This window comes from Vipera berus, assembly GCF_964194415.1.
Source record: "Vipera berus genome assembly, chromosome: 5".
Classification (NCBI taxonomy): domain Eukaryota; kingdom Metazoa; phylum Chordata; class Lepidosauria; order Squamata; family Viperidae; genus Vipera; species Vipera berus.
In genome coordinates, this window is record NC_138207.1 from 4975186 (window position 1) to 4997186 (window position 22001).

Consider the following 22001-nt stretch of genomic DNA (forward strand, 5'->3'; position numbering starts at 1 on the left):
CCCTCCCCATCCGCCAGCAAGCAGGAGGGGGTATAATGATGATGATGATGATGATGATAATAATAGTAGTAATAATAATACAAAGACCTACAAATAGAAATAGAAAGACTGTGGCAAAGGCAAGCAAGGGTAGTACCAATAGTAAGAGGCGCCTTGGGTGCAATCCCAAAACAACTGGAGCACCACTTGAACACCATCATCGGCATTGACAAATTCACCATTAGTCAATTGCAAAAGGTGGCCTTACTAGGAACTGCTTCCATCCTGTGACGAGATCTGTAATACCATCAAACATCCACATCTGCCTATCCCAGGTCCTTGGTACGGACTTGATAAAAATGCCAAATCCAGTCTGAACATCTGGCTGACTATGCGATGAATAATAATAATAATAATAATAATAATAATAATAATAATAATAATAATAATAATAATAATAATAATAATAATAATAATAATAATAATAATAAAGTTGGAAGGCACCTTGGAGGTCATCTAGTCCAACCCCCTGCTCAGGCAGGAAACCCTATGCCATTTCAGTAGGTTTCAGTAGTCCTCGACACAACTGAGCCCATAATTTCTGTTGGTAAGCGAGACAGATATCGAATAAATTTTGGCCTGTTTCACAACCTTTCTCGCCACCGTCGTTAAGCGAATCACTGCCCGTTGTGGTGAAGTGAATCCAGCTTCCCCATTGACTTGGCTGGTCAGGAGGGCGCAAAAGGGGGGTGGTGGGGGTGGAGTGTCATGTGACCCCGGGAGGCTGCGACCGTCGTAAATATGAATCAGTTGCCGAGCGTCTGAATTTTGGTCATGTGACCGCGGGGATGCAGCGATGGTCGTTAAGTGTGAAAAACGGTCACAATTCCCTTTTTTTCCCCCCCCGGTGCCGTTGTAACTTCCGATGGTCCCTAAGCGAACGGTTTTAAGCTGAGAACTAGCTGTAGTTGTAAAGACTCGGTGGCTTCTCTTTTGGGGAGAGCACTCCACGCTTCCAGGACACACACACACACACACACACACACACACAACCTCTGTCATGGAAGGCAGCGAACTGCCCTTGCAAGACTAACCCCTATAAACAGGGGGTGGGGGAGGCCCCATTCTGCAGATCTATCAGCCTTGATTGACAGGTTGGGCATCTCTCTTCCAAGCCAGAGAGGAGGAGAGGCACGGTGGGTGAAAAGAGGGATGCAACGGAGCAGTGTTTAAACTGTAAGGGTGTGTGTGTGTGTGCGCGGGGGAATAATGGAGGGAAGGCTAAATTTCTAGGTTTCTGAGCCGATGTGCCTGCGTTTCAACGTATTTCATGCCACAGCAGGGAGCATCCAAAGCTGGTGGGGATCCAAAGACGAGCAAGGTCAGGCCGGTTGGGTCAGAGATGGGAAGGGAAGGGGAAGGAAGAGGGAGGGACAGGAGGGGAGGAGAGAGGGAGGGAAGGGAAGGGAAGGGGAGAGGGAGAGGAAAGGGAGAGGAAGGGAAGGGAAGGGAAGGGAAGGGAAGGAAAGGAAAGGAAAGGAAAGGAAAGGAAAGGAAAGGGGGAAGAGAAGAGAAGGGAAAGAAGGGGAGGAAGGGAAGAGAAGAGGGAGAAAGGGGAGGGGAGAGGGAGGGGGAAGGGAAGGGGAAGAAGGGAAGAAGGGAAGAAGGGAAGAGGGAGAGGAAAGGGAAGGAAAGGAAAGGAAAGGGGGAAGAGAAGAGAAGGGAAAGAAAGGGGGAGGAAGAGAAGAGTAGAGGGAGAAAGGGGAGGGGAGAGGGAGAGGGAGAGGGAAGGGAAGGGAAAGAAGGGAGGAAGGGAAGAGGGAGAAAGGTAAAGGAAGGGGAGAGGGAAGTGAAAGGAAGGGGAGAGGAAGGGAAGGAAAGAGAAGGGAAAGGGGGAGGAAGAGAAGAGAAGAGTAGAGGGGAAAAGGGGAGGGGAGGGGAGAGGGAGAGGGAAGGGAAGGGAAAGGAAGAGGAAGGAAAGGGGGGAAGGAAAGAGAAGGGAAAGAAAGGGGGAGGAAGGGAAGGGGAGAGGGAAGGGAAGAGGGAGGAAGGGGAGGGGGGAGGAAAAGGAAGGGGGAGGGAAAGACGGTGGGGAAGGGTGGGGAAGGGAAGGGGGAGGAAGGGAAGGAAAGAGAAGGGAAAGGGGGAGGAAGAGAAGAGTAGAGGGGAAAAGGGGAGGGGAGGGGAGAGGGAGAGGGAAGGGAAGGGAAAGGAAGAGGAAGGAAAGGGGGGAAGGAAAGAGAAGGGAAAGAAAGGGGGGGAAGGGGAGGGGAGAGGGAAGGGAAGAGGGAGGAAGGGGAGGATGGAAGAAAAGGAAGGAGGAGGGAAAGACGGTGGGGAAGGGTGGGGAAGGGAAGGGGGAGGAAGGGAAGGGCGAGGGGAAGGCCAGGGAAGGGAGGGGGAGAGGAAAGGAAAGAAGGAAAGGAGACAGAGAGCAGGCGGGAAAAAAAGAGAGTCAACAACGGAAAGGGAAGGGTTGGGGAAAAAAGGAGGAAAAATCTCAAACCAACTAAAATGGTTCCCCGGAATGCAGTCGTCGCTTAGGGAAGACTTTACATTTCCGTGGTTTTTCCACACTGAGCCTCATGATTTGGGGAGAGCTTGAAGCAAGACCTCGCCCAGCCCCGTCTAAGGTTCTTCTCCTTCTGCCGGGACTTCCTGGCAGACCCTGGTCCGTGGGGAAGCCAAGCAAGCAGCGGAGACTGGCCCTGGGGTCCCCTTTGACCTTCTGGCCTTCCAAGGGCAGACAGAGATTGGCTGTCTTCACCAGGAGCCTTAGCCAGATCAGGTGGAGCCTCAGGGACAGACTTTGCACAACACACTAAGTAAGCTTAGTTAGTGCGAAACCTCGGTTAAGCCCTACTCTGGGTTCCAGGCCATCTCATTAAACCAACACAGAGTTTCTTTGCCGGGGCGCTACCTGTTTGAACCACGTCATTATGTTTAGGGGATGCGGTGGCTCAGTGGGTTAGGACGCTGAGCTTGTTGATCAGAAGGTCGGCAGTTTGGCGGGTCGAATCCCGAGTGCCGCGTAGCAGAGTGAGCGCCTGTTACTCGTCCCAGCTTCTGCCAACCTAGCAGTTCGAAAGCACGTAAAAATGCAAGTAGAAAAATAGGGACCACTACGGTGGGAAGGTAACAGCGTTCCGTGCGCCTTTGGCGTCTAGTCATGCTGGCCACATGACCACGGAGACGTCCTCGGACAAGCGCTGGCTCTTCGGCTTTGAAACAGAGATGAGCACCAGCCCCTAGAGTCGGAAACGATTAGCACGCATGTGCGGGGGAATCTTTACCTTTACCTTTTTATTATGTTTAGGGGTTTCGAGTGTTGTGTGAACCCAGGCTTGGAATTCAATCAGCGTAGAGCTGGAAGGGACCTTGGAGGTCTTCTAGTCCAACCCCTTGCTCGAGCAGGAGATTCTAGTCCATACCAACTCAGACAGGTGATTGTCCAGTCTCTTCTTAAAAACCTCCAGTGATGGAGCACCCACAACCTTGGAAGGCAAGCCGTTCCACCAGTTAATTGTTCTGACTGTCAGGAAGTTTCTCCTTAATTCCAGGTTGCTTCTCTCCTTGATGAGTTTCCATCCGTTGCTTCTTGTCCTGCACTCTGTACCTCTTGAAAATAAGTAGACCCCCTCCTCTTCCTCTTGGTGCAGCCCCTCAAATAATGGAATACTGCTACCATGTCCCCCCTAGTCCTTCTTTTCTGTAGAACGGCTGCAGGACTTGGGCTTGGCCAGTGTAAAGAAAAGAAGAAATAGGGGAGACACGATAGCAGTATCCCAGTATCTGAGGGGCTGCCCCAAAGAAGAGGAGGGCAAATTATTCTCCAAAGCACCTGAAAGCAGGACGAGAAACAATGGTTGGAAACTGGTCAAGGAGAGAAGCAACCTGGGATTAAGGAGAAGCTTCCTGACAGTGAGGACAATTAACCAGTGGAACAGCTTGCCACCAGAAATCTTGAGCGCTCCATCACTGGAGGTTTTTAAGAAGAGACTGGACAATCACCTGTCTGAATTGGTATATGTTCTCCTGCTTGAGCAGGGGGCTGGACTAGAAGACCTCCAAGGTCCCTTCCAGCTCTATTCTATTCTATTCTATTCTATTCTATTCTATTCTATTCTATTCTATTCTATTCTATTCTATTCTATTCTATTCTATTCTATTCTATTCTATTCTATTCTATTCTATTCTATTCTATTCTATTCTATTCTATTCTATTCTATTCTAAATTCCTGCAACCGTTCTTCATATGTTTCAGTCTCCGGGCCTTTAACCATCTTAGTTGCTCTTTTCTGAACTTTTTCCGAAGTCTCAACATCTTTTTTTACAGTATGGTGACCAAAACTGGATGCCGTATTCCAGGTGTGGCCACACTAAGGCTTTATAAAGCGGTACTAATACTTCGGGCGATCTTGATTCTATGCCTCTGTTGATACAACCAAGGACCCTCTTAGCTTTTTTTTAGCTCCTGCCCTCCTGCTCTCTCTTCTCCCCTGTTCCCTCAGATCCTGGTGGACCTGGCCTCCAAGAATTCCAAGGGCCTCTACCGAGCTCACATCCAAGCCATCGTTGGACGGAGGGCCACCAGCTTCCCTGGTCTGGTGGGCCTGGAACAGGACTCGCTCTACCGGAGCATGCCGGAAATCATTGCTCTGGCCTTGGGAATTTTGAAGACCTAGCCGGAGGGCGCTGCTGGGAAGGCCAAACCAGGGACGTCCTGCCAAGGAAGCCCGAAATCCAGAAGACCATGTGAACATTTGGGGAGCAAGACTGGCTCCCGAGGAGACCTGGCTGCTGGAAGTGGAGGGCTCTAGAGATACCTGCCTGTTCTTCAGGATGCGCCTCAGTTGGGGTGGCAACCGAGAACTCCTTCCAATCCTTTTAGATCAGGGTTGGTCAACCTCGGAAACTTTGAGACGGGTGGACGTGAACTCCAAGAGTCGCTGGGCGTCCGGCGGAAATAAATTTCGTACATTAGGATGGCGATTAAGCGCTGTCAGAATCCCCCAGCCCCCCCTTGGGTCGGAGTGGAACAAACGCCAGAGGTTCGGGGTTCTTGAAGGAACCCCACTTCAGCTAACCACCTGTCAAGGAATAATTCTTCCTATCAGAGGGCGATGGACCGTGCTTCAGATGATGCATAATGTGTGTGGGTGAAGGAAAATAAAGCCCGACGCATATTCTATTAAAAACCTTTAATCACAAAAGAAAAATATATATAAACAAAGAAAGCTAACCAACTACATCCTCTCTCATCAGACAGTAAAAGAAAAAAAGACAAAAAAAAGACAAAGACTAGAAAATCTTTTTACGCTTGCGCACACAGCAAAGCTAACTCATAACATAGCTAGACCACATGACATTCACTATGGTTACCAGATAGGTTATCAACACAGGTGCAGAACAGAAGGAAATGTACAATTAGAATCGAGCTTTTCGGACGAACTAAAAAAACGTGCAGTGACATCCCCTTCTTTCGTCAGCAAAGCGAAGATTCAGGTAAGGCACAACTTCTCACGCAGATACTCGTGTTGGGCTGCAGGTAGTGGTTTGTTTAACATATCAGCAATTTGATCACGTGTAGGCACATACTACAGTTTCACAAAACCTTGTTTAGCTACTTGTCTTATGTTTTGAAAACGGATGTCAGTGTGTCTGGACCTGGAACCTGTAAATCGATTCTCGGAGATGTAAACCACAGATTCGTTGTCTTCCATCACAGTGATCGGTCGAATTGGAGGTGTCCAGATATCTATGACTAAAGCATCAAACCAGGTTAAGGAATTGCATGCATCAGAAACACAAGCATACTCAGCTTCTGTAGAGGAACAAGAAACGAAATTCTGTTTACGAACATGCCAGTAAACAGGACATCCGTTTAAAAACATCATATAACCTGAAGTGCTTTTCCGTGATTTTTTATCACTTGCCCAATCTGAATCTGCATAACAACATAACTCTGCATAGTCAGTATGTGTAGGTTCTAACAATAACTCCATGTCTTTGGTGTGTTTTAGGTATCTCAATAATTTCTTAACACATGTCCAATGAAACTGTTTTGCCTTTCCTACATGTCGTGATAGGAGATTAACACTAAGTGCAATGTCAGGTCTAGTCCAACTACTAATATATAGCAGCGACCCAATGACTGAGCGATAAAGTGTTTGATCTTCGAACTCAGGACTCCGTTCATCTGTCAAGTTGTGAAAATCGGTTTGCATGGGTGTACTCACTGTTTTAGCATCCTCCATGTTGCAGTGATGCAACAGTTGTTCAATCTTATCTTCTTGTGTGAGGCTAAACCCCTTTTATTTTTATTTATTTTTAAATTTTATTAATATTTCTATACCGCCCTTCTCCCGAAGGACTCAGGGCGGTGCACAGGGCAAGAATAAAATACAAAAAATAAAATACAAAAACCTTTTGGGTTTTGGCAACTTGAACACCCATGTTCAAGTGTTAATGTGTCCTTCACTATGGTTACCAGATAGGTTATCAACACAGGTGCAGAACAGAGGGAAATGTACAATTAGAATTGAGCTTTTCGGAAGAACTAAAAAAATGTGCAGTGACACCACCCAAGAAAGCCGAACTCTTGAAACGGGCATTGCCTTGAAGGGATGCTTTTCTTAGGGGTCGGTGACAGTAAGGAAGTCAAGGCAAGATCCGGAGAAAATCCGGCACAAAGTACAGTTAAGCTAGCAGTCTTCCTCCTCCCACCAAAGTCCATTTGAACTTCAGCCAATCCACAGGCGGTACGATGTGCGGCTGTGACTGGCACCATTGGCGCGCACCTCAGGGTCTTCTCCGGCTTTCATTTCTCTACAACCGTCTCCCTGATAAGGGAGACACATTCCTTCCTCAAGAGGATGGAGGCAGGAAAGGGAAAGTAGAAAGCGAAAGTTACCCCAAGCTTCTCCCCCCAGCAGAACGGCATGCCCCCCCAAAGTAATATATGACAGTTCTTTGCGTTTTGGAATATATGCCGCGTAGCAGAGTGAGCGCCTGTTACTCGTCCCAGCTTCTGCCAACCTAGCAGTTCGAAAGCACGTAAAAATGCAAGTAGAAAAATAGGGACCACTACGGTGGGAAGGTAACAGTGTTCTGTGCGCCTTTGGTGTCTAGTCATGCCGGCCACATGACCATGGAGACGTCCTTGGACAAACGCTGGCTCTTCGGCTTTGAAACGGAGATGAGCACCGGCCCCTAGAGTCGGAAACGACTAGCACGCATGTGCGGGGGAACCTTTACCTTTATATATATATATATATATATATATATATATATGTATGTATGTATGTATGTATGTATGTATGTATGTATGTATATAGGGGACACGGTGGCTCATTGGGCTAGGATGCTGAGCCTGTCGATCAGAAGGTCGGCAGTTTGACGGGTGGAATCCCAAGTGCCACGTAACAGAGTGAGCGCCTGTTACTCGTCCCAGCTTCTGCTAACCTAACAGTTCAAAAGCACGTAAAAATGCAAGTAGAAAAATAGGGACCACTACGGTGGGAAGGTAACAGCGTTCCGTGCGCCTTTGGCATCCAGTCATGCCAGCCACATGACCACGGAGATGTCCTCGGACAAGTGCTGGCTCTTCGGCTTTGAAACGGAGATGAACACAGGCCCCTAGAGTCGGGGGAACCTTTACCTTTATACTTTAAAAAATAAAAAGCAGAATAGGAGTGAAATGTAGAGATTTATGGCAGGGAGAGTGTAGACTCTTAGGCAGAAACTGAGATGCTTGCCAGAAGTTCCCAGGAGAAATTCATGCTGATTGAAAACCGTGGGAGAATTTAACCTGGATTTCTGACTTCCACGTTTTTGAAGTTTCACCATTCTTTAAGCTGCTAGGCAGCTAACGATAGGAATATATAATGGAACCCCATACAGGTAGTCCTCAGCTGACAACCATTGACTTAGTGGACTGTTCAAAGTTACAACGGCAAGCTGGCTGAGGAATTCTGGGAGTTGAAGTCCACAACTCATAAAAGGGCCGAGTTTGAAGACCTCTGGATTAGAAAGAAAGATCCCTAGAATCAATAATCCCTCACACCAAAAAAAGAAGCCAACCGAAATCATCCCCTGCCCCTAGGCAGAGGCCAGCTCTGTAGAAATGCAGATGTAATAATCCATTCAGGATGGTTGGAGGCTTCCAGCTAGAACAGGGGTAGGCAACCTTGGGTCTTTTATGACTTGTGGACTTCAAGTCCCAGAATTCCTGAGGCAGCCATGCTGAGGGAAAAGGGAAAGGTTTCCAAGCTGAGCCATGCTGGCTCAGGAATTCTGGGAGTTGATGTCCACCAGTCATAAAAGACCCAAGGTTGCCTACCCCTGAGCTGGAAGGTTAGGAAGACAAAGACACCTAAATTCTGCATACCCCACCCAAACTCTTAAGACAGGACATAATAGGATTAACCCACAGATGCCAAAGGGGCACACTCAGACTCAGGTCAAAGTACGCGACACAGGAAATACAAAGCCTCAAACAGGAACAGGAAACAACCTGAAGAGCCCCAGAAGGTATAAAAACCCACCACTCCCTGCTCCATGTGGTCAGTTTTTCCAGAGCCATCTTTCTGTCTGGCTCTCCTCTTCGATAAACTGCAACCTTCTTTCTAAAGCAGTCTCCATTTCGTTTATTCCCGGCTTGGACTGGACCCCGATGAAGATTTTTCCTTCAACAGTACGTATTGTTACTTGATGGCATCTGAATGACTGCCTTACTACAGTAAGTGGTTGTCTGCAGCGTGCTTCTTGACTGCTTGTTCCTGAACCCTGGATGGTTGATCCTCAAAGGCAGAAAAAGACTTCTTCGGTTGCCCACATTGTTTGCAACCACCCTGAAGGGCCACCAAACAGTGAAAACAACACACACGTAAACCCATCAAATAAAACTCCGTAAGAATTCGGGCATGCAAAACACCTCAATGGCCTTTGTAGGCACCACCAAGTTAACCCCGCTTCCTCATCTCACCTGCTGTTCCTAATCTAGGTTATGACAGGAACCAGCGCATGGCGCATCAAGGGATCAGCCCATGTGCTTCACTTGCAACAGATCCCTATATCTCCGTTTGTACAACACATTTGATCTGCTTCTTCTTCTACACCAGGAGTCTTCAAACGTGGCCCTTTTATGACTTGTGGACTTCAATTCCCAGAATTCCTCAGCCAGCGTGGCTGAGGAATTCTGGGAGTTGAAGTCCATAAGTCATAAAAGGGCCATGTTTGAAGACCCCTGCTCTACACCAATGGTTCTTAACTGTGGCTGCTTGACAGTGTGTAGGACTTCAAGTCCCAGAATTCTTTGCTGGCTGGAGAGTCCTGGGAGTTGAAGTCCATACATCATCAAGCGGCCAAAGTTGAGAGTTGCTACTTATGCCATGTCAAGATGTCAATTCACCCACCGGCTAGCTTTCAACTAGATGTTAAGGCACGAAAAACAGGCAGGAGTTAAGACAGAATAAGAGAGTTCAAAGGGACCTTGGAGGTCTTCTAGTCCAACCCTCTGCTCAAGCAGGAGACCTTAAACCAGGGGTAGGCAACCTCGGTTCTTTTATGACTCATGGACTTCAACTCCCAGAATTCCTGAGCCAGCCATTCTGGGAGTTGAAGTCCATGAGTCATAAAAGAGGCGAGGTTGCCCACCCCTGCCCTAAACCATTTCAGGTAAATGGCTGTCTCCAATCTCTTCTTAAAAACCTGCAGTGATGGAGCACCCACAACTTCTGGAGGCAAGCAGTTCCACTGGTTAATTGTCTTCACTGTCAGGAAATTCCTCCTTAGTTCCAGGTTGCTTCTCCCCTTGATTAGTTTCCATCTGTTGCTTCTTGTCCTGCCTTCAGGTGCTTTGGAGAACAGGTCTACTCAAACTGAACCAATGGAGTGAGGGCATCTGCTTAGCTTTGACCCAATCTGGTTCAGCGGGTTGTGCGAACGCAACCAACGTGGAGAAGACAGGCCAGCCCTGCCAGTTCGTGTGCCTAAAAGCCAGCATCCTTCTTGCTTTCAGACAGGAAGTTAGGGCTGGGATGCCAGTCTCTTGTTTCCCGGTCTCTTGTTTCATAGTTCTCCCTTCCCCCAGCTGCCAGCTGCCGTAGTCCGTCCACATTCCCAAATTAAGCTTCCTTCAGCCCAGCCGGACACGCACAGAGGCTGCGGAGGGAGAGGGAGAAAGTCCAGCCAAAGCCAAGATGGACAATTGGAGCCTTCAACTCATTCTGTTTTGCGCCCTCACCTTGCCAGGTAAGATGCCCTAAACCTATTTGATGCCCAGGATGAGGGCACAGATGGCGCCCTAATGGAAAACAGGGTAACATTTTGCAAGATAATCATAAAAAGGGAGTTTTAGAAAAGCCCTGCTTTGGGCAGGTCGGAATTGCAGAAAGACTGTATTTAAGAGTCTCCAATTTTCAAATTTGGAAATGTATTGATTATCAGGGAGAAAAAAAATATCAGGAAAATATCTTTTTTCGACTTCGGGGATGTAATTTGGGATCTGAGATTCGGGAAGGACTTAAAGTCGAGATGTCTGTCATTTTTCTTTAGATAAAGGTAAAGGTAAAGGTTCCCCTGCACACGTGTGCTGGTCGTTTCCAACTCTAGGGGCCGGTGCTCATCTCCGTTTCAAAGCCGAAGAGCCAGCGCTTGTCCGAGGACGTCTCTGTGGTCATGTGGCCAGCATGACTAGACGCCAAAGGTGCACGGAATGCTGTTACCTTCTCACCGTAGTGGTCCCTATTTTTCTACTTGCATTTTTACGTGCTTTCGAACTGCTAGGTTGGCAGAAGCTGGGACGAGTAACAGGCACTCACTCTGCTACGCGGCACTCGGGATTCGACCCGCCAAACTGCCGACCTTCTGATCGACAAGCTCCGCGTCCTAACCCACTGAGCCACCACGTCCCCATTTTCTTGAGTTAGTCCTGTGCAAAAATGTAGGGTCTCCCCACATTCTTGGCGTTTCCTTCTTGAAAAAACTACTGCACCCCACCCAAAGTGGTGGGTGGATCGTGGTGGGCGGGCTCCCCTTTTACATGTTTGACCTGCCCATCTTCTTCTGTAACTTCTCCTTTGCTTACTGTCCCTCATGCACGACGACAACTGTTTTGTGCACTTGTGTGCTGGTATGTCGGTGTGTCAGCTTGCCTTCAGAAGTTGTGGGAGGTTTTTAAGAAGAGACTGGACAGCCACTCGTCTGAAATGAGCAGGGGGCTGGACTAGAAGACCTCCAAGGTCCCTTCCAGCTCTATTACAAATTTCCACATTTATTGGACTTCAAATTTGCCTGGGGATTATGGGAATGCTTGGGAAAAGCCAGTAGGATAGTCTCTTTGAGCTGCTTCATCTCTCTCTCTCTCTCTTTTCTCTCCCTCTTCTCTTTCTCTCTTCTCTTTCTCTCTCATCTCTCTCATCTCTCTCTTTTACCTCTTCTCTCTTCCTCTCTTCTTTCTCTCCTCTCTCCTCTCTCTTTCTCTCCTCTCTCTTTTTCTCTCCTCTCTTCTCTCTCTTCTCACTCTTTCCTCTCTCTTCTCTCTCTCTCTTCTCTCTCTCTCTTCTCTCTTCTCTCTCTCTCGCTTCTCTCTTCTCTCTCTTTCTGTCTTCTATCTCTCCTCTCTCTTTCTCTCTCTCTCCTCTCTCTCCTCTTTCTCCTCTCTTTCTCTTCTCTCTCGCTTCTCTTTTCTCTCTCTCTCTCTTCTCTGTCTTCTCTCTCACTTTCTGTCTTCTATCTCTCCTCTCTCTCTCTCTTCTCTTTATCCTCTCTCTTTCATTTCTCTCTCTCTTCTCTCTTCTCTCTTCTCTCTCTCTCTTTGTCTTCTATCTCTCCTCTCTCTTTCTCTCTCTTCTCTCTCCTCTCTCTCTCTTCTCTTTCTCCTTTCTCTTCTTTCTCACTTCTCTTTTCTCTCTCTCTTCTCTGTCTTCTCTCTCTCTTTCTGTCTTCTCTCTCTCCTCTCTCTTTCTCTCTCTCTCTCTCTCCTCTCTCTTTCATAGGAGTTGCTCAGTGCAACTGTGCTTTAGGCCTTTGGCTTGGCAACCTGGCTGGGGTGGGGGGAGAGGGGAACCAGGCCACCTGATAATGGTCCAGCGTACACGCACATGCAGCCCTTGCACAAGCAGCGGGCTGGCACGCATGCGATTGCCCGCCAGCCCACCGCACGTCCAAGTTGAACTGCATGTGGACTCTGCCCATCCACTTGCACGGCCCAGTTCCGAATTGGCCATGGCCCGGCAGAGATTGGGGATCTCTGCTTTAGACACAACCAAAAAGACAAGACGACACAGAAAGCAGTTTGTTTGCAAGCAAACCACAGTTCGTTTTCTGCAACCAGGAGGCATGGAAGGGCACGTTGTTGGCAAACGGGAAGCGTCCGGTTGAAACGGATCAAGTTACAAGCGAGTGGAGAGGGCGCTCAACGCAGATGCATCAGGGAGAAAGTGCCTTGAGATCTTACAGAATAACAGAATAACAAAGTTGAAAGGGACTTTGGAGGTCATCCAGTCCAACCTCAAACAGGAACCCTATACATGTCAGATAAATGGTTATCCAGCCTCTTCTTAAAAATATCCAGTGATGCAACACCCACAACTTGTGGAGTTAAGCCGTTCCACTGATGTTGTTCTATCTGTCAGAAAATTCCTCCTTAGTTCTAGGTTGGATCCCTCCTTGATTAGTTTCCACCCATTATTTCTTGTCTTGCTTTCTCTGAGTGTGTGTGTGACTGTGTGTAAAATAGGAGTGTCAGGGCAAAAGTATAACACAGTGACTAAAAACTGAGTTACAAATCCCAAATCTCCATGTAAGATCTTCACTTAAACTCAAAACTTGATTTTTCCCCCCCTTTGAAAAAGTCATTTTTTTCCTCATGGATATATCTAATTTCATGCCAACAGAATGGAAGTGATTTGCTATTTTTTTTTCCTTGGTTTTTCAGTTTTAGTATCTGGCTGATCGTCATACACTTTTTAATCCAGCCTACACCTCTCTCCATTATGAAATTATGCCAAGTTTACAAGGTTTTAAGATCAACTACAAATCCAAGGGACGTGGTGGCTCAGTGGGTTAGGACGCTGAGCTTGTTGATCAGAAGGTCGGCAGTTTGGCGGGTCGAATCCCGAGTGCCGCGTAACAGAGTGAGTGCCTGTTACTCGTCCCAGCTTCTGCCCACCTAGCAGTTCGAAAGCACGTAAAAATGCAAGTAGAAAAATAGGGACCACTACGGTGGGAAGGTAACAGCGTTCCGTGTGCCTTTGGCATCCAGTCATGCCGGCCACATGACCACGGAGACGTCCTCAGACAAGCGCTGGCTCTTCGGCTTTGAAACGGAGATGATCACCGGCCCCTAGAGTCGGAAACGACTAGCACGCATGTGCGGGGGAACCTTTACCTTTACCTTACAAATCCATGGGGCTTCTGACCCTTCAGGCAAATGCACTGTTTCTCAACCTTGACAAGTTTAAGATGTGTAGACTTCAATTCCCAGAATTCCCCAACCAGTGTGCAAGGACTTTAACTCTCAGAATTGTCCAACCAAGCATGTATGGACCAACTCCCAGAATTCCCCAGCCAGCCATGGCTGGCTGGGGAATTCTGGGAATTGAACTGCACACATCTTCAAATTGTCAAGGTTGATCTGGAGAGAAGGATTACTGCTAAGAACGTCTCCTTTTCAATCATTCCTCTAAAAAATATACAAAGCAATTGCTTCAAATCTTTGAGCTGTGTGGACTTCAACTCCCAGAATTCCCCAGCCAGGATAATTCTGGGAGTTGAAGTCCACACAGCTCAAAGATTTGAAGCAATTGCTTTGTATATTTTTTAGAGGAATGATTGAAAAGGAGACGTTCTTAGCAGTAATCCTTCTCTCCAGATCAACCTTGACAATTTGAAGATGTGTGCAGTTCAATTCCCAGAATTCCCCAGCCAGCCATGGCTGGCTGGGGAATTCTGGGAGTTGGTCCATACATGCTTGGTTGGACAATTCTGAGAGTTAAAGTCCTTGCACACTGGTTGGGGAATTCTGGGAATTGAAGTCTACACATCTTAAACTTGTCAAGGTTGAGAAACAGTGCATTTGCCTGAAGGGTCAGAAGCCCCATGGATTTGTAAGGTAAAGGTAAATGTTCCCCCGCACATGCGTGCTAGTCGTTTCTGACTCTAGGGGCCGGTGATCATCTCCGGATGATTCTCATCTCAGGATAATTCTGGGAGTTAATTCTGGGAGCATCTCAGGATAATTCTGGGAGTTGAAGTCCGCCCAGCTTAAAGTTGCTGAGGCTGAGAAACATTGCTCTATAACCCTGCAGTAGGCCTGGACTCCAGAAGATGGTAGAGGACAGGAAGGCCTGGAGGAACGTTGTCCATAGGGTCGCGATGGGGTGGACACGACTTCGCAACTAACAACAACAAGGCCTGGCTTAGATGTTTTGGCAGCATCTGTTCAATGCCTGTTCTCTCCACATTGTTGTAGATGCCCTGGGTGTGAACATGGAGAAGCAACTGATCAAGGTCCTTTTTGACGACAGAAAATACAACAATAAATTGCGACCCGTGGTGTCTAAGAATGACACTGTCATCATCAATCTGGCTCTGACGCTTTCCAATCTCATCTCCCTGGTAAGGTTGCCCTCAGGCCTCTCTTGTCAGTTATAATAATAAAAACAACAGTAATAAAGTTGGAAGGGACTTTGGAGGTCATCTAGTCCAACCCCCTGCTCAGGCAGGAAACCCTATACCTGGGGTAGGCAAACCTTGGCTCGTGGACTTCAACTCCCAGAATTCTTGAGCCAGCATGGCTCAACTTGGAAACCTCTCCCTTTCCCCTCAGCATGGCTGGCTCAGGAATTCTGGGAGTTGAAGTCCACGAGTCATAAAAGAGCCAAGGTTGCCTACCCCTGCCCTATACCATTTCAGACAAATGGCTGTGCAGTCTCTCCTTAAAAACTTCCAGGGTTGGAGCATTCACAGCTTCTGGTGGCAGGTTGTTCCCCTGGTTAATTGTTCTCACTGTCAGGAAATTTCTCCTTAGTTCTAGGTTGCTTCTCTCCTTGATGAGTTTCCATCTGTTGCTTCTTGTCCTGCCCTCAAGCGCTTTGGAGAAGAGCTTGACTCCCTCTTCTTTGGGGCAGCCCCTGAGATGTTGGAAGGCTGCTATCAAGTCACCCCTCGTCCTTCTCTTCGTTAGACTAGACATACCCAGTTCCAACAACCCTTCCTGATATGTTTTAGCCTCCAGTCCAGTCAACCATGGCTGTCTGTCAAGAGGGTTCAGAAAGATCAAACATAACCGGATTGCACCGTTAAATGTCTATGGAGGTTCTCAGTCATCCAGGTTACGATTATCCCAAAGCTGCTTTTTTAGGAGGCAACTGGACTTTCTTGTTTTTCTTTGAAGGCGTTTCGCTTCTCATCTGAGAAGCTTCCTCAGCTCTGCCTGGATGGTGGGGAATGGAAAGATTTATTATACTCCTTGCAGACAGCTGGTCATTTGCCTTCTTTTAGAGCCGGGGTCTTCAAACATGGCCCTTTTATGACTTGTGGACTTCAACTTTCTCCTGCCTGGCTGAGGAATTCTGGGAGTTGAAGTCCACAAGTCATAAAAAGGCCCTTTCCTCCCCCTGCCCACCTCTGGCCTAGGCCAATGGTGGGTAACTATGGCAGCGGTACACTCTGGGACTTCAACTCCCAGAATTCCTGAGGCAGCATGGCTGGCTCAAGAATTCTGGGAGTTGAAGTCCACCCAAATCATAAGCTGTGATAATGCTAGGGAGAAGAACCTCGGTCAGTCATGGCCTCAGGAAGTTGGGGAACCCAGGAGTCACATTAAGCTAGAATTAATGGAATGATGGAATTGTTCAGCATAGGGCGTCATGTGAATAATGCCAGGAACCTTGCATGAGTTCACCCAGCTGGTCTTCTTCCACACCACCTGCATCCCTGAAATTGGGTATGTCTAGTTTAATGAAGAGAAGGGTGAGGGGTGACATGATAGCTGTGTTCCAGTATCTCAGTGGCTGCCCCAAAGAAGAGGAAGTCAAGCTATTCTCCAAAGCCCCTGAAGGCAGGACAAGGAAGCAACGGATGGAAACCAATCAAAGAGAGAAGCAACCTAGAACTAAGGAGGAATTTCCTGACATTGAGAACAATTAACCAGTGGAACTTCTTGCCTGCAGAAGCTGTGAATGCTCCAACACTGGAAGTTTTTAAGAAGAGACTAGACAGCCATTTGTCTGAAATGGGATAGGGTTTCCTGCCTGAGCAGGGGGTTGGACTAGATGACCTCCAATGTCCCTTACAACTTCTTCTTCTTCTTCTTCTTCTTCTTCTTCTTCTTCTTCTTCTTCTTCTTATTATTATTATTATTATTATTATTATTATTATTATTATTATTATTATTATTATTATTATTATTATTATTATTATATCATTGAATAAAGTAGTCCTTGATTTACCACAATTCATTTAGTGACCAAAGCCACGTCGCTACTGAGAAAAGTGACTTATGACCATTTTCACACTTATGACCGTCGCAGATCACCACAGTCATGTAATAAAAACTCAGACACTTGGCAAACTGACTCGTATTTATGACAGTTGCAGTCTCCTGGGGGGTCCTGTGATCCCCTTTTGCAACCTTCTCACAAGCAAACTCAAGGGGGCAAGCCAGATTCACTTAACAACCATGTTACTAACTTAACAACCAGAGTGATTCACTGAACAACTGTGGCAGGAAAGCTGGTAAAACGGGGCAGAACCTCACTTAACAAGTATCTCGCTTAGCAACAGAAACTTTAGACTCAGTTGTGGCCATAAGTTGAGGACTGCCTGCGCAATGCAGACTCATTGTCAGCTTCTGAAACGTCTCTTCAGAGGTTGGCTCTAACCATCTTTCCTGGCTTGTTGTTACAGAAAGAAGCAGATGAAACTCTCACGACCAATGTCTGGCTTGAGCATGTGAGTTGTACCATTTCTCCCGGAGGATTCAGAGAGGCAAGCCGGCCTTTCTAAGGACTTAGGGGCGGAGGGGGGGTGGTAATGTGTGAATTGGATCGTTCTGACCAGCAAGTATTCTGGTTTTCGATCAGAGCTGGACTGATCATCGGCTGCAATGGGACCCGAAAGACTTTGGAGGGATCGAGTTGCTCCGTCTCAAGCCGGACATGTTGTGGTTGCCTGACATCGTCCTGGAGAACAAGTCAGCGTCTCCTTAGCTCCAGAACTGCTAACTTCCCATGGAGTTTTGCATTTAGCAGCAGTCTCCCCACCTTCCCTCACATCTATTTCTCTCTCTCTCTCTCTCTATCAACTATCATCTCTTTATATCTGTCTGTCTGTCCGTCTGTCTATCTATCTATCCCTATCTATCACCTATGGCACGCATGCCAGAGGCGGCACTCAGAGCCCTCTCTGTGGGCACCTGCGCCATGCCCCGGAGGTGGCAACTGTCCCTCTTCAACCAGCCTCCTGCTAATTTGCCAAGGTCCCACATGGCTGAATGCATCCCGGCACGGCTGGTTTCCCTCCCCCCCCATCCCATCCCTCCTGGCCTCACATGCTCTCCTTTTCCCAGGCACGACCCACTGCACCGCCTCCTCAGCTGTCGGCCGGCCATCCATCTCGGAGGCGGCTTCTTTGAACCGCTGGCGAGGGGCTGCGGAGCCTCAGTGCGCGCCTGTCGAGAGGCCGGCAGGCTGTGGTTACTGATGGACGCCGTTGGCCCCCATGCGCTCGCTGGCCTCTGTGTGTGGGGGGCCAATGGTGTCAGGCAGCAGCTGCTCCGGCCCTTGCCTTGCCCCATGGCAATGGCACCCCCACCCTGCCTCGCCTCACCCCACAGGATGAGTCTCCTGCCTACCGCCCCACCTGCCAGAGACCTCCTGGAGCTCCCCCAACCCTGCCCACCCCCCCACAGGTCTCCCTCCCCACCAGCAACATTGAGGTGACCACACCCACCCAATCTTCCATGACCACCACAGCCACACCCACCCAGTGGGCCACGCCCACCTGGCACCCGGCAATAAATAAGTGGGTTTTGGGTTGCAGTTTGGGCACTCGGTCTCTAAAAGGTGCGCCATCACTGATCTATCATATATTTATCTCTCTATCATTATTGTTTTTATATCTATATCTTTAGCTTTATATATTCTCTCTATTTCTATCATCGATCATCTATTTACATCTATCATCTATCTATCATCTATTTACCTCTCTGTCTATATTTCTTTCATCTCTCTATATCTATCTACTATCATCTATCATCTCTCTCTCTCTATTTCCAATCTCTCTCTCTCTCTCTCTTTCTCTCTCTCTATTTCTCTCTATATATATCCATCCATCCATCCACCCACCCACCCACCTACCTATCTGCCTGCCTCTATCTATCTATCTATCTATCTATCTATCTATCTATCTATCTATCTATCTATCTATCTATCATCTATCTATCTATCTATCTATCTATCTATCTATCTATCTATCTATCTATCTATCTATCTATCTATCTATCTATCTATCATAGATAGATAGATGATAGATAGATAGATAATCTATCTATCTATCTATCATCTATCTATCTATCTATCTATCTATCTATCTATCTATCTATGCATACATTCTCTCTCTCTCTCTCTATCTTTCTCTCCTTCTATATCTATATTTATATCTATATATCTATATCTATCTATCTAAACACACACACACACACATAGATACATACATATATATATAGAGAGAGAGGTGAGTAGGTGGGTGGATGGATGGAGAGAGAGAGAGAGAGAGAGAGAGAGATGATAGAGAGATATAGATTTTGTGTAACTGGGTAAATGGTAATAATAATGACCAGAAAATGGGCGTGGGATTCTCAGACTACCGCAAAGGACTGACTTGAAAAAGCTGGATGAGGATGGAATCAAGGAAGCTGTCAAGATCCGGCTGGGAAGAACCATCGCTCTCTCTTACGTCTCTCTCTTTCCTTCTCTTAGCAACGACGGAAACTTTGAGATTACGTACAGATGCAACATACTGGTGGATTATACCGGAGGAATATACTGGCTGCCTCCTTCCATCTTCCGCACTGCCTGCCCTATCAATGTCAATTACTTCCCCTTTGACTGGCAGAATTGTTCCCTGAAGTTCTGGTAAGAAGGCTGGGGCATTCTGGGAGTTGAAGTCCACTTCTCTTCAAGTTGTCCAGGTTGAAAAACACATAGAAAAAAAACATAGAAAAATGACAGCAGAAAAAGATTCAGCAGTCCATCAAGTCTGCCCTTTGGGTGTTTTGTTGGTATTAATTAATTAATTAATTAACTTATTATTTTTTATTCATTTTTATTCGCTCGTCGTACAGTCAGCCAGATGTTTTAGATTGGAGCTGGCATCTTTGCCCGCCCATCGTTATTATTTTATTTTCCGTTTATTTCTTTTTAAAATTTTGTCAGATTATAGATATGTGTTTCATCCCAAACACGTTTAAACTCAGTTCCTGACGACTGACCCACCACCTCCGCTGGATGTTGGTTCCATGCTCCCTCAACTCTTTCTGCAAAAATCATAATTTTTAAAAATTGCTTTTGAACATCCCTCCTGCCGATTGGTGGTTATGCCCCTCTCCCCCCACTCGTGGGCTTGATTTTTTTCCTAATATTGAAAATACAGCTAAGTCTTCAACTTCCAACAGTTCATTTAGCGACCGTCCGAAGTTACAACAACCTATTACCATTTTTCACACGACCCTTGCAGCATCCAGGGTCACGTGATCAAAATCCAGACAGTTGGCAACCTAGTGGCAACTGACTCATCTTTATGACGGTTGCAGTGGACCCCCTTTTGCAACCTTCTGAGAAGCAAAGTCAAGGCGGAGGCCAGACTCCCTTCACAACCCTGTTACTCGCTTAACGTCTGACGTGGCTCGCTTAACAAGTGTGGCAAGGAAGGTCGTAAAAGGGGACGAAATTCGCTTAACGACTGTCTTGCTTAGCAACCAAAGTTTGGGGCTTGTAAGGTCACGGGGCCCTTGGCAACGCCTGAGAAGTCATAAAGACTCCAATCGTGAAAACTTTATTTTCAATCGAAATAAGTCCTGGGTGGGCACACAATCTGAACACCGGCAGCAGTTGCGTCCAGAAGTGCCACACCTTAGAACGTTAGTAGCGTGGCTTTATAAGCTTTGTTAGCCAATGAAAATCAGACAACGGAAGCCATTACATTATAAGGAAGACATCAATCATTCCTGTACACTCTCTTATTCCCTTCTCCGGTACATCCCATCCAGGCACATGTTTTCCCAGGCTTGCATGCAAATTGGTCCCCCGCGCAAACGCCGATTACGAAAGCGAAATGGCAACAGTTGGGCAAGGCTACACAATTTGTTTCTCTTTCTAGCTCCAGTTACAGAACCCTACAGGCACAACTGTGGTCGTAAGTCAAGGCTGTATGGTTGTCCTGTACCAGCCTGCTACCGGCCCTGCAGAAAAGGCAGGGACAACCCCTTTTACAAGAAGGCAAGAGGCTGGAATTACGCCTGCCAAATTTATTGCTACAAAAACAAACGGAAGAAGACACGAACCAAGAAACAGGAGCTTTAAGAAACAGGAACTATCCAAGCGGTTGCCTTCAGCAAACCAGCCCTCCCACACATTCCCCTTAAATACAGTTCAGGGCGTGGCCTCTCTCTGCCTCCTTCCGAGGTGCCCCATTGCCTTCCTCTGTTTACTCCTGATTGACTGCCTCCTGCGTCGGGCGTCCTTGAACAGGGCCAGCTGTGGGTCATCTTCATCCACGCTGTCAGGCTCACACAGCTGGGTCTCCGTCGTGACCAGGTGGGAGGGGCCCGGCTGGGGGCTCTCATCAAGCTGTCCAATCCCCTCAGCAAGCTCTTCAACACCCCCCTCCTCCTCCTCTGAGTCGTCCGACCCAACTGCCGAACCCACAGGCTGACCCTGAATCACAACAATGGTCTTCTAACACCTCAACACTGCCGGTAAAGCACACCTGTTCCTTACAGCCTGTTTGAACATTTTTAGGCTTGCACATTTCAGTAGGACATAATTTACATATATGAAGTTCTCTCTCTCTTTTTTTTATGAGCCAGAAAGAGGGCTGAGAAAATATCTACAGACCCCCTCATTATCCTGGACATAAACTGTTTATGCTGCACGGGATGTCGCTGCAGGGCCTTGCGTGCCCAAACAGCCAGGCAGAGGTTTTTTTCCTCTCATTGCCATCTCTCTGCTAAACACCTAATTCCCACAGGACCATCTTAGGCCTCAAGATATTCACCCACGCAGTAGGGCTGTATGGTTATTATCCTTCTCGTCTTTCCTATGACTTTCTCCTATTGGTATTTAGGATTTACCACTTGTAGTATCTTCTGCTTGATTGTAACTGTGATCTACGATATGTGAGTTATCATTTTGTTGCTTGTACGTACACTGAGAGCTTCTGCAGCGGAGACAAATTCCTTGTGTGTCCAATCAGACCTGGCCAATAAAGAGTTCTATTCTATTCCATTCCGTTCCATTCCAGTTCGCTCTGCTCCATTCCACTCCATTCCATTCCATTCCATTCCATTTCAGTCCATTGCACCCCTCCAGTCTATTCCACTCCACTCCACTCCACTCCACTCCACTCCACTCCACTCCACTCCACTCCACTCCACTCCATTCCATTCCATTCCATTCCATTCCATTCCACTCCACTCCACTCCATTCCATTCCATTCCACTCCAATCCACTCCACTCCACTCCATTCCATTCATTCCATTTCAGTCCATTGCACCCCTCCACTCCATTCTATTCCATTCCACTCCACTCCACCCCATTCCATTCCATTCCATTCCATTCCATTCCATTTCAGTCCATTGCACCCCTCCAGTCCATTCCACTCCACTCCACTCCACTCCACTCCACTCCATTCCATTCCATTCCATTCCATTCCATTCCATTCCATTCCACTCCACTCCACTCCACTCCACTCCACTCCATTCCATTCCATTCCATTCCATTCATTCCATTTCATTT

At 47.3% G+C, this 22001-nt stretch overlaps 3 protein-coding genes across 3 annotated transcripts in view; 2 read left to right on the forward strand and 1 right to left on the reverse strand.

Moving 5' to 3' along the window:
- Nucleotides 1-5490, forward strand: part of PRSS56 (serine protease 56) — a gene marked incomplete at its 5' end in the record, with an annotated part of 40949 nt that extends 35459 nt beyond the window's left edge. The window contains one exon of the mRNA XM_081329933.1: nucleotides 4491-5490. Within this exon, the coding sequence (XP_081186059.1) occupies nucleotides 4491-4664 (174 nt within the window). The 3' untranslated portion in view covers nucleotides 4665-5490. The remainder of the gene's footprint in view (nucleotides 1-4490) is intronic.
- LOC308669013 (solute carrier family 12 member 9-like) overlaps nucleotides 1-22001 on the reverse strand; it is a 376525-nt gene that overhangs the window by 190770 nt on the left and 163754 nt on the right. The gene's annotated exons all lie outside the window — the stretch shown is intronic.
- CHRND (cholinergic receptor nicotinic delta subunit) overlaps nucleotides 10120-22001 on the forward strand; it is a 33848-nt gene continuing 21966 nt past the window's right edge. Inside the window, exons 1-5 of the mRNA XM_081328514.1 lie at nucleotides 10120-10233; nucleotides 14456-14601; nucleotides 16894-16938; nucleotides 17070-17179; nucleotides 18966-19121. Of these exons, the coding sequence (XP_081184640.1) occupies nucleotides 10182-10233; nucleotides 14456-14601; nucleotides 16894-16938; nucleotides 17070-17179; nucleotides 18966-19121 (509 nt within the window). The 5' untranslated portion in view covers nucleotides 10120-10181. The remainder of the gene's footprint in view (nucleotides 10234-14455; nucleotides 14602-16893; nucleotides 16939-17069; nucleotides 17180-18965; nucleotides 19122-22001) is intronic.